The 12,657-nt window shown below is 38.7% G+C and overlaps 1 protein-coding gene across 1 annotated transcript; it reads right to left on the bottom strand.

Annotated features, from left to right (window-relative positions):
- Positions 1-5,405: 5,405 nt before the first annotated feature.
- Positions 5,406-7,418, bottom strand: LOC128742985 (cathepsin O-like). The gene is made up of 3 exons (XM_053839486.1): positions 6,921-7,418; positions 6,513-6,863; positions 5,406-5,825 (listed from the first exon to the last, which is right to left on the bottom strand). Exons 1-3 carry the CDS (start codon positions 7,394-7,396, stop codon positions 5,519-5,521), a joined length of 1,134 nt encoding a protein of 377 aa, XP_053695461.1. The 5' UTR covers positions 7,397-7,418; the 3' UTR covers positions 5,406-5,518.
- Between the last annotated feature and the right edge of the window lie 5,239 nt (positions 7,419-12,657).

Raw genomic sequence — 12,657 nt, forward strand, 5'->3', positions numbered from 1 at the left:
TTTTCGTCCAAAATTTTCCAAAGTTCTTTTCGGTTTACGCGATCATATGCGGCTTTGAAATCGATGAACAGATGGTGCGTGAGGACTCGGAATTCGTGGCACTTCTGGAGGATCTGCCGCAGGGAAGATCTGGTCCGTTGTAGACCGACCCACCATGAAGCCGGCCTGGTAACTTCCCACAAATCTATTGGCTATTGGCGATAGTCGATGAAAGATGACTTGGGACAGCACTTTGTAGGCGGCATTCAGGATAGTGATTGCTCGGTAGTTCTCACAATCCAGCTTATCACCTTTTTTGTAGATAGGGCAGATAACCCCGTCTTTCCACTCCTCCGGTAGTCGTTCCGTATCCCAAATCTTGACAATCAATTGATGCAGACAGCCAGCCAGCTTGTCCGGGCCCATTTTGATAAGTTTCGCTCCAATGCCATACTTTCCCGCTGCTTTGTTGTTCTTCAGCCGCTGGATGGCTTCTTTAACTTCCCTTATCGATGGGGGTGGCACATCTTCGTCGCTTGCTGCACCAATGTGGTCACTTCCTCCGCTATCATGGTCTTCCGCCTGCACGCCATTCAGGTGATCATCGTAGTGCTGCTTCCACCTTTCGATCACCGCACGGTCGTCAGTCAAGATACCTCCATCTTTATCTCTGCACATTTCTGCTCGCGGTACGAACCCTTTGCGAGATCCGTTGAGTCTCTGATAGAACTTCCGTGTGTCGTGAAAGCGGTACAGCTGTTCGAGTTCTTCGCACTCCTTCTTCTCTTGGTGGCGCTTCTTCTCCTTGAAGAGTCGGGTTAGTACTACGTGTTGTGCTGTTCTTGGAGTCCTCCTTCTGACCGACCTAAGCATGATAATATCTGCATTTGGGCAATGGTCATATGCGCACTCTAGCTGCACGTAAAATTCATCTTTGTCATCTTCGGTACTTCCTAGCTGGGATCTGGCAGTGGCGGTCCTTTATTATCAGTATTTGGGGGTTTATCGACCGCTGCCCGATTACCCACTCCTGTATCGCGTCCATATCATAATCACAGCTATGTCCAGCTCGTTTGTCCGTAACTCTCGTGCTCTGCTCTGGTGGGCAGCATAATCATTTATATACGTACATACAATCGCCGGCTTCTAGTGTTTTAAATGCTGTCTGCTTGCGTTGTCCGCTACTAACCGTGAAGGGTGTCCCACATCAAATTGCATCACGGAAAAAACGCTCCTTGAAATAGATCTGCCCGATTGCAGTCCCGGTACTTACGAACGGCGCACTTCGTTTGCCACATGAGCAGATCGCTTGCCAAATCATGTATTTCTTAATAAACGTTGAAAGTTTACTTCCTCCGGTACATCCAACTTGTGCTGGGCGGTGAAGAACAGTAACCACGGACCGGGAACTTTGTACGTATGCAGTCCCTCCTGGTCCTTGCCTCTTTGAACGAAAGACTTGGACAGCTTCAACTTTTTGGTCACATCCCTGACCGAAGCATTGCGATTCCGCTTGAACGCTTTCACGTCACGCTTGTGGTCCTGATCACTAATAGAACATTCATTCTGATCGCATTTTTCCTTCCGTTCGATGTCTCAATGAGAGGTTTGAGGATTTTCCAGGTGCTTGCGCAAAATCAATTCACGACGTTGCTTTTCGAGTCATTTTTTCCAATTTTCAAAAAACTGACAGCAATAAAAATACACTGTTAACAATACACTCTAAGCTATTTCTATCCACATTTTTAAGAGAAAATACCCAATGGGTAAGATTTTAAAGTGTTCTTCCGTGATGCAATTTGAAGTGGGACACCGTTTACTATCTGCGTAGTGCAATTGTCTTAGGTCCCGAGAGCTACAAAAACTAGAGCCCAAAAATTCACTTTCGAAGAAAAGGCTCGTCAGGCCGCGACCGCCACACTTACTTACTTAATCATCTCCAGGCCGTGGTTTCCTCTGCTGTACGAAGAAGTCGACTCCATTCCACTCGGTCCATGGCCGCAATACGCCAGCCACGTAGTCTACGTAGGGTCCGCAGGTCGCCTTCCACTTGATCGATCCATCTTGCTCACTGCGCGCCCCGCCGTCTCGATCCAGTCGGATGGTTATTGAGAAATTTTTTAACCGGGCTGTCGTCCGACATCCTCACGACATGCCCAGTCCAGCGCAGGCGACCGATTTTTGCGGTGTGAGCGACAGGTGGTTCCCTAAGCAGCTGATGCAATTCATGGTTCGTTCGCCTCCTCCACGTTCCGTCTTCCATCTGCACTCCGCCGTAGATGGTGCGCAACACCTTCCGTTCGAAAACACTATGCTCCATGTCTCATGACCGTAAAGGACTACCGGTCTAATCAGCGTCTTGTAAATTGTTAACTTCGTGCGGTGGCGAATTTCGTTCGATCGCAGCGTCCTACGGAGTCCAAAATACGCACGGTTTCCTGCCATAATGCGTCTTTGTATTTCTCTGCTGGCGTCGTTGTCTGCGGTACGGTATCCCAGATACACGAACTCTTCTACCACCTCGATTTCATCACCGTCTAAATGAATCCGGGGAGGGAGGTCAGCATTCACTTCTCTCTCTCACTTCCTTTCATGTATTTGGTTTTCGATGACAAGTCCAATCCGTTTGGTTTTAGCTTTCAGTCCGATGTACGTTTCCGGCACACTTGCCGCAGTTGATTACACGATCTTCTCATGGGTACTTGCATGCAAGTTGGCATTACAAAAATATAGAGGTTCGGTTGTTGGAAAATTAAGGATCACTAAGTGGAAACTGTGTTTCGCCTTGAATACAGTTCTTCGCCAATTGGCTATATAATTTACCATTTGTGATTTTGTGCAGTATTCTCTGCTGATGTAAAAGGGAATGTAAAGTTGAGAAGAATTACCGCAATAGCAGGTATTGGTATTACTTTTTTAATTTGAGAAATTAAAACCATGGGCACCAGCATATTTTATATCACATATTTCAATAAATATAATTTATATCTTACAGACTAATTAATTACATTTCGTAGATTTCGTAAAGTTCAGAGATTGACAGTTAAGCAACAAGTTCTAAACCCGAGTAGAGGTACACAACCGAGGAAAGAATGTAATCGAAACAACCGAAGGTATCAAAACCTGTAACCTATCGTATATTTACTCATCGACAACAAAAGGAAATTGTTACAATTTGTATGATATAATCAAAACACTGAATCTTCCTGTTATATCTCTTTCGATTTGTTTTCTTGTTTAGTTTGCTGTTAGTTAAAGTTCATCAAAGAGTATTATTTACTACTAAGAAAATCATTATTTATTATCGCCCCGTCGAGCGAGTGAGCGATTCGAACGATTTCCTAATCATAAATGTGGCAATCAATCTCGATAGTTTTCCGATGACGAATGTATTTTTATATAAAGCTTTTCATCCGAAAAAAAACTACACCATGGGTATAGTTTAGTTCATTAGGTTTGCTTTCTACCGCTCGGATTATGGTGCTTCAACATAATGCAAATCTGAAAACAAAATGTAAACGCTATCAATCCGCAGCAGACTGATTTGAGAACAATCATTTAGTATTGGGAATGTCAAATGAAACGCTTTTTATTCAGACTAGTAGTAGTTATTGAACTAAATTCACCAATAGTTACGATGGTTAATAACATGATTGGTTTTCTGTATCATTGATTATTGATTGGTATTTTCATACAAATAGTGCGGCAAAAGCTACTGAATTAAAAAAAAAACAATTGACAATGGTTTCGCTAATCAGCTTTTATATAAAAAATCGGGAAGGATTGTTACATGGAGTGTTTGTTCCGTAGGATATTTGAGAAGTAGTAACATGTACATAAGATCTTTTATAGCAAAATATGATAGGACACGAAACAAACTGTAGGAATTTTTAAAACCGAGAATGCAATGTTCAAGCGGGTAAGACAACTAATCGGTTAGGTTTTTTTACTCTCGATAGCAATCGTGCGTGTTGAAATTTTACCGACGCTTAGTTCTTCTTTGAATAAATTACTACTGAAAAAATAAACGATTGTCGCTAAGTCGTTGATTTATTAACTAGGTTAATCGAATTCGGATTGCAAAATCGTTATCAGCTATTCTAAGCATTGAATACGTCAAAAAAAACTGTATAATACTGATACTACGCCTTAAACCGCCAAACGGTTACACGCACTGCATAATCATTGACATTTAGAAGAAAACTACACATATTTAGCCAATTCCTAAGCAGATTTATTGCGTGAATACACTCAGAAACATAGGTTGAACTATACTAATTTAATTACGTTGTTTACGGTAGTCTCTGCCCATTGAATGGTTTTCGTAGAGTAAATGAACGAATATATTACAATGGTAATCATAAGCTTGTATATTCGCTCAATATAGGCTTAAGTTTTGTGCTATAGATAATTTCCGGGCACATCAAAACACTATTGAAATCTTTTAGAATTGGAGTCGAGGTTTGTTTTTCAATTGTTAAATTACACTTACACAGCAATGGGCTATGCTGCGTGTTTCGAAAATAATACATGTTATTTATTGTCTATAACTGACAACATGATCCCAAACTATCAAAATTATAAACATAGCAGTTCGATTTTTTGGTGTAATTTTTCAGTATTTTGTTTTTATTTTCATCTCATCATCACAAAAAGAAAAAAAATACATGACGCTGCTCCGTTAGTTTAGTTTTCCAGTCTTTTATTTACAAAAAAATGCAAAATAGATTCCATTCTTTTCATAAATTATTATATCTGAACAGAGAACAAAACCTAAAAAAGTTTGGCTGATGGGCTACTTTTAAAAATTTGTCTAAAACTCATTCGCACTCAATCGGCCATTATTCAAAAGTAAGCATTATTGACTGCAATTGATTACAACAAACTTGTATTGTAAGCTTCGTTTCAATATTAGATTGGAAGCATTATTTCTTGTTTTATTATACTTGGAACTATGAATACAAGAAGGCTTTTGTCAGAGTGTAATAAAGCTACAGCAATCATTTCAATAAGCTATCATTTCACAGCTCCTTAGATACCTATTATAACATTTTCATTGCCCATGTAGTTTGTAGTAAAAAGTAAAAGTTGGTGAAGTAACACAGTAATATCGCATTCATAGCATTTTTTTTAGATTTTGTTGAGCACTGTTATATTTCCTTAATTTTCACAAGTAATCCGCTGGTCGGTTTTGCTAAACTACAATCTCACTCCAAACTATACACTTAAGCTGATTCAACGAAAATGTACTATTATTATTTCAATGATTTTCCTCTTCCTTCACCAAACAAAAAATTTAATTATATTTGCTATCAATTCAGATTCAAACTCCTAACATTTTAATAGTAAAATAAAAACGGGACAAAGACGCAATGAATTCAAGCTAATGAACAAGACAACCAAAAAAAAACCTTTAATGTAAATAATTTGGGAAAATATTATACAACCATAACAACAGAGGAAACTGTAAAATTCTAAATAAAAAGCAGCGACACAATAATTAAGCAATTTCGACTTCGGTTTGTTCGTTTATTCATTTTTATGCCAACTCAATGAAAGAAACCCGATTCGCAATACCGCACAGGTTCTTGCCGACTTCGATCTTGATGTACCCATGGTCACCGAAGTTCGGTCCCCACGAATTCTTCACCCAGTAGTACGGTATGCTTCCTTCCAAATTGTATCCAACAATTTCGACGGCATGGTTGAGGTCCTCGTAATCACCATCGCAGTGGTACTGCACCACGCCGCCAAGATAGTACTGCCAGGACAGGGCATTGACGGCTGCCACAATCGGACCATGGGTGGCTATATACCGTAGCATCAGGTGCTCACGGTTGACCAAGCTGTAAGGAAAGGTAACAAGAGGTTTGCCAAGAAGGTCAATGATTAGCCGGAAATATACAGCATTTTCATCAAAAATATAGGAGTATAAGGTGTATAAATATATATTTTGGTTCATTTCAAATATTTTCCTCTCGATTAAAAGTATAAAGGTTTATTATGCCTAGGGGCACGAACGAGGGGCTCACGTAGGACTAAAAATGCAGCTTTAATTCGACAAAGCTTGACATTTTGCAAATGTTTGTCACGCAAATTTTTTAATTTACTGTATTTTAATAAATGCTGTGAAACATTCCTATGAATTTGATATAAGAAGACAAGACAACTTCCTCAATGCCAGTGCTCTGTATATCTAGAGTTTGTATCGTAGAGTTTGTAGTTCCACTAAGAGTTTCATCAATGTACAGCAGTCCCCCGAATAACGCGGTGGGTGGTGGTGTACGCCCATGGCGATTTCTTAGTTGTCTATTAACCAATAAAGTTGATTTTAGGTACATTGTTAGTCTGTGATACAACCTAGTCAACTACCAAAAATCAACTTTATTGATTAATGGACCGCTGAGATATCGCGATGGGCGTACAGCACCACCCATCGCGTTATTCGGGGGATTCCTGTAGTTCATAGCCTTTTGAGGTTACCAAAACATACGTCTGCCGAATGAATGCGATTTATCTTGTAGCAAACTTACTTTACACAGGAATACCGATCCACCGTCATGAAATCCCCTTTGTTCGCTTCGGGAAACTTGCATCTATCTTTAATTCCATTCGACAAATGTCTAGATTCACAGTCCTGCAACGTGTTTAGCCTGATCTGTTCGTTTTGTAGCCACTCCAGCAGGCGACAAGTATCACCGCCATCACAGCCATAATTTCCATTTTCGGCACAGTCCACTATTTGTTCGGTACACAACTCAGTGACATTTTTCGATCCTTTCTTTATGGCCGATAGCGACGCAATGGTGTCTACCACGCTGATAGCCCAACAAGCGCCACAATTTCCTTGCGACTTCAACGATGGAATGACGTTCTTCAATCGCCTGCAATGAAATACATTCAATGTGATAGTCAATTCTTTCACACGTAAGCATGTTTACCAATCTACAACCTTAGGGAGATAGTTCGGTATTTTAAGTGATCGTTTGGCTCTAGAGAAGATAATATTATCTTTCATTTCGGCACTCTTTGAATCTATAATAAACTTGTCCATTGGATTCACACCCTCTTTTATTGTTATTCCCGGAATCAGGCCGTGTTTCAAATCTGCCAGATTCATGAACAAAAATTCCTGATCCGTCAGATCTGCATATTGTGTAATACCATAGATAGCAGTATCATTCTCTACACGTCGAAGATTCAGCGATGCGATCTTATTCAACGATGCGCGGAAAATTTGGAACCGATGCTCGTATTCGCGCACGTTGTATCGATAAGGTTTGTCGTACAGCCGTATAAACAAATCAAACTTTTTACGTGCTTCGATAACTGCGTTCGGCTGAAGGTTAAACGGTATCATCAGGAAACACAGCGTGACAATTATCAGAATCAATATCATTTCTATCACTTCAGACATTTTCGGTGTCTATTTTCTAACCACACCAATCAACAACAACACAACAAAATAAAATTCGAACAGCGTACTGAGCGCCTCAGAACTCAGAACAGAATGCCTGTTCCGGGGTCAGAAAATAAAGCGCACTCATCTCGCCCGGCTGATTTTCTTATCACGGTCAACAGTTCTTGCCTATGATGATCATATGCAGTCAGTCCGTGAAAATGTGTAGGTTTGCTGATCATTCAAAAAGTGATGGATTGAAACCAATCGGTTGATTCGGTGTAAACCTATACATTGGAACGAAAAATCAATGGTATCAGTTTCTATTTATTCCTCATTGAATAACTTTGTTAATGATATGAAGTAGAACTGCTAGCTTCTTAATATGATTATTTTGAAGCTATTACAATACATCTTACGTTTGTTCATGTTTAAAATATATTATAATCTTTTTTAAAGAATTTTATTCTTGTTGTAATTAAAATTTCAGAGAAAAGCAGAATTTTTTTTTCTTCTACAACATTTTCTCATTTTCTAATATATTTCGGAGAAAACTAAGAATGTTCAAAACTAATTTGTAAATGAAATCTGAAATCTCAGCAGAAAATTAAAGATATTTTTTGATGAATAACTGCATATCTTTATTTGGTATTGACGAGTTTGACATAAGAGATAAAATAGCTAAAATAATAGCTAAAAATGTTCTACAAACACTTAAATAATAACTGGTGTTGTTATTGCAATATCTAAACAATATCAAATGCTTTTGCTACACGGGACATCAATTGAAGTATTGTGTGCCTCAGTGAGGCATTTACAAGTCATTGTTTGTAGCTTCATAGCTGATTCAGTAATTCATATGGTATAGCACAAAAATCTAATATAACATATGAGCATATGAGGTATCATATCTCATCGAGATATTCATAAGTTATATATCTATATACGGGTCATTCCATGCCAAGTGACCGAGAAAAAGTTCAAACGTGTAATCGACCTTCACGGAACCAAATTGAACCAAATTTTGCCAAATTGTTCGTTTTCAGTCAGAAAGCAAAAATCGAAAATTTGGTGCCGATCGGACATAGAAGAAAAAATTTTATTTTTTAGGCATCCATTGTTCTTCTTTTTCGTTTTTCTTAAGCTGTGTTTTGTTTACGAAACTAAAAAGTTATAAAAGTCTTTGCCAAGCTACTACCAACAAAACAAAAAAAAGTTTGTTCCAATACGTTGTGTAGTTTCTGAGAAAAAGGTACATAAAGTTTAAAAATCATGGGTTTTCAGGAGCGGCGTTTTATTCCGCCGAAGTTGTTCCATGCCGCACTGGAATGCTTATGTGTATGATCGTTTTTCGGCCACTTCCCGTGGTCGGATCATTACAAATTTAGTATCAAAATAAGCAGAAAAGATTGCAGAATCAAAATATGAAATAACAAAAACACGATTTTTTCAAAATTTTTGGTCGTTTATGTCCCCTTAAAAATGGAGGTGCTCCCATTAATCGAGGGAATGTCCGAACGGCACCAAATTTTCGATTTTTGCTTTCTGACCGAAAACGAACAGTTTGGTTCAAATTCGTGAAGGAAGATTACAAGGCGCTCGGACACTTCGCGTGGAATGACCCATATATAAAAGTGAGCGGGAGTATGTTTGTATGTTCCTCCAGAACGCCTTGACCGATCCACCAAACTTGGCACACATATTCCTTGATATAAGGGAATCAGCACTGAAGCACAGACAAACAGACATAACTCTTGGAAGAAAAGTCAACAAAAATTATCGCACCTCACATTTAGCACTAGCATCATCTATGATCGACATTCCCAAATATCAAATAGCAACATGGGTGTCCCTCGAAGTAGCATGTATTTTTTATGGGGAATTCTCCTTCTTTCCTAAAATAGCGCCACTTTGACCAAAACGGAGACATTCCCAATTAAGCCCAAATTTGAAATGACGGTTTAATCGGTACGAAGAATGGAAAACGAGTGTTATGTCTGTTTGTCTGTGACTGAAGGGTGATAAGAGTTGATAAGAGCAAGGGAGGTCGTAATAAGGAAGGGAAGTCCATAACCCCGAAATGCCTAAACGGTTCTTCAGCAAACTTGGCATACATGTTCCTTGACACAAGGAAATTAGCACTGAAGGGTTGACGAAAAGATAAAGGGAGTGGGGGTTCATAATAGATGGGGAGGCCATAACTGCGAAATGCCTGGACGTTTTCTCGTCAAACTTGGCACACATGTTCCTTGGCACTAGGGAATCAGGACTCAGGGTATTGACAAAAGAGGGGGGTTCATAACATGGGGAGGCCATAATAATGCTTTTATCACACAATTCTTTATCAAACTTGGCACAAATGTTCCTTGACATTTGGGAATCAGCACTGGGAAGCTGACAAAAGGGAGGAATCCCTAACAAGGGGGGGAGAGATGAATAAGTAAAAGGGGCGTTTCTCTTGCATTGAAACTGATTGCAGTTGTGCAACTGACTCTGAGAAAAGAGGGGAGTTTCCCCGAGGAGAAATATATGGTAAATAAACCTTTGTTTCGTTTCCATTATAGAGATTTTCAATGAGCAAACCGACGCATAATTAGCTACGTGACAGAAGGGGGAGCTGACTGGGAAGGAACCGGCATGGTGGGACGAGGAACGGGAGTATAAATGAATGTTACGCCATTCGCCGGAGCTTCTGGACTGTTCTTCATCAAACGGCGTTTGTCAAACACATGTTTTTGGCATGATTCTTTTATGCCGAGGGGTTGACAAAATAGGGAGACGGTCTCTTACAAGGGGAGAGAAAGGATCAAATGGGTAAAGGTGTGCGTTTCTCTTGCATTTGAAACGATAGCAGTTGTACAAATTGATTTATTTCTGGAAGGGGGAAGACAGTGGCCATTAAAAAGGGGAGATTCAAAAACGTAAAAAGGTTTTGTGTCGATTTATAGGGATTAACGAGAAGAAGACAGATTTACAAGTGGTTGGAGGACAACATGAGAGGAATTGACAAAGGGAGTAAACATACTCAAATGAAAAAAAAAAAGATTTTGTTACTTTCAAAATGTACAAGTGACTGTAAGCGTAATACGCAGTTCGTAAAAGGCCTCGTTTGCGGTCGCTATCAGCCCCTTTACTTTTTTACAAACAGTATTATAACCTGTCACTAGTCACCAAGGTAAACAAACTCATTGACCATTACGAATATATCTCCATCTATAACCACCGCCGAATAACAACTTCTAATGCTATATAGAACAGCAGATTTGACCGTCAGTCCCTTTGGTTCAAACGAAGCCGATATCGCAATCGCTATTCTGACGTTATTCTGAGCAACCGTTGAGCTCTATTTGTTTTCGAGCGTCAGTTATTGTGATCAATTTTTAGCGACAAATAAGATGGAGTATGGCGCAGACGCATCAATGACGAGATACACCAAATATATAAAGATGAAGGACTAACGAGAGGAATTTTCAGTAGATATGTAACCCAATGGAAACCTTTCCGGTAGAGGGACTTCATAGCTGCAAGGTAACCGAGTCTGCTTTGACAAGCGAGAGATCGTGGGCTCGAATCTAAGTAGGATCAGGCCATTCGATGTCAAATGAGTTTAGCATGGGTTTATTCTCAGGCTCTTCATTACCCTTCCTTCATGCTGAATTCTATATGACCTCCATAAAAGCACTCTCGACAGTGCAAAAATTCACTCTTACAGTCAAATGTGTGCTGGTCAGCCTCACCAGGGATGGCTGTAATTGGATCGAGAGAAGTAAGGTGGGTAAAGTAGAGTTAGCATTGAAGGAAGGTAAAATCCCACTACACACAAGCACGCATAAAATTTAATAAACACATCGCTCATTCAATAGCGATTACAGGTATACCTCCATAGTACGTGCCCTCGTTAGTACGTACCCTCGATATTTTGCCTCCATAGTACGTACATTTTCCAACAATGATTTTTTTAGTTGCTATATAAAGCAAAAGCATTTTTATGAATATTTATGAGTCAAGCATTTATGAGATACAAGCAAATACGTATTCAAAAATTATAAATATCAGTTATTTCTATTATGTAAAAAAACCAGTGTTTTAAATTAAAAACAGTTCTTAAATAGTAAATTATTAAAATGTACGTTCTAAATAACAGTTATTTTAGCATTCCGGGCAGACTTATTGTCGGTACTAAATTTTGCAGATTTTTGCTCAGAGAATTCACCTTTTCTGCAATTCGCATTCTTCCCAACTGCGACGGGTGTTGTCGTTATTATAGAAGAATTATTTCACTTTCTTCGGAAAAAATTTACGTTACACTAGTAATAAAACTATCCACATTAATTTTGTTGTAAAGTTAAACACAAATCCATTTTTTTTTTTCAAAATTTCGAAGATTGGACAATTATGCCTTTATTTACAAGCGATTGCTAAATAAAAGCATGTCTGTCCCATATGTATTTTTTTAAATTTTTAACTGTACATGGCGGAAGATAGTTCCTATGCCAATGTATGCGCAACCGGAACGCTCCTATGATATTTCAGGACTTTAAGATCGTGATTAAAGAAGCCAAGAAAGACGTCGCGGTCTTGGACATAGAGTCATTGGTCTGGTTTAAATACACAATTTATAAATCCCAATATCTCGAAGGCATTCGAAAGACTATATTTATAAATGGGCAGCTAAACTGCCTCACTGCTAAATACAAACTTGATAAAGTTTGAAGTTGTTCTGCAGTCGAAAAAACAACACGAGCTATTTTTTGAAAACTTCTCAAATGAAAAAAAATCACCATAAAGGACATTGTGGAAAAGAATCGTAGAGAAAAGTTGCTCTATCAAATACTTTTCTCCTTGTCATCGCCAAAGAAAATTGTGAAATTATTATCACACTCAATAGAGGCGAAAATTAAAATAATATTGTTACCTAAATTGGCTAAAAGAAAATGTTTATAATGGACAATATTATTATGGGATAGTTATGCTTTTATTTTGCATATGGAACTGTTCAAGTTTAATATTTTTGGAAAATTTTTCGAACAATGTCCGTCTAAATTACAATTTTTAAGGTAAATTAGGATATAAATAAGCGACTTCCGTGTTTTTCTCAAAATCGATTAATATTCAAATGGGACAGGTATGCTTTCCTACGCAGATAAGCAGCCTTATAGGAAATTCTCCAATTTACGCAGCCTACAGCCGATTATTGTAGTTAACTATTCTCTGTTCAAAGCACTCGCTCAGCTTATTGTCCAGCATATAGACTGGAAGCTCACTCGATTGATATTAGT

This window comes from Sabethes cyaneus, chromosome 3 (genome assembly GCF_943734655.1).
Source record: "Sabethes cyaneus chromosome 3, idSabCyanKW18_F2, whole genome shotgun sequence".
In the NCBI taxonomy this organism is placed as follows: domain Eukaryota; kingdom Metazoa; phylum Arthropoda; class Insecta; order Diptera; family Culicidae; genus Sabethes; species Sabethes cyaneus.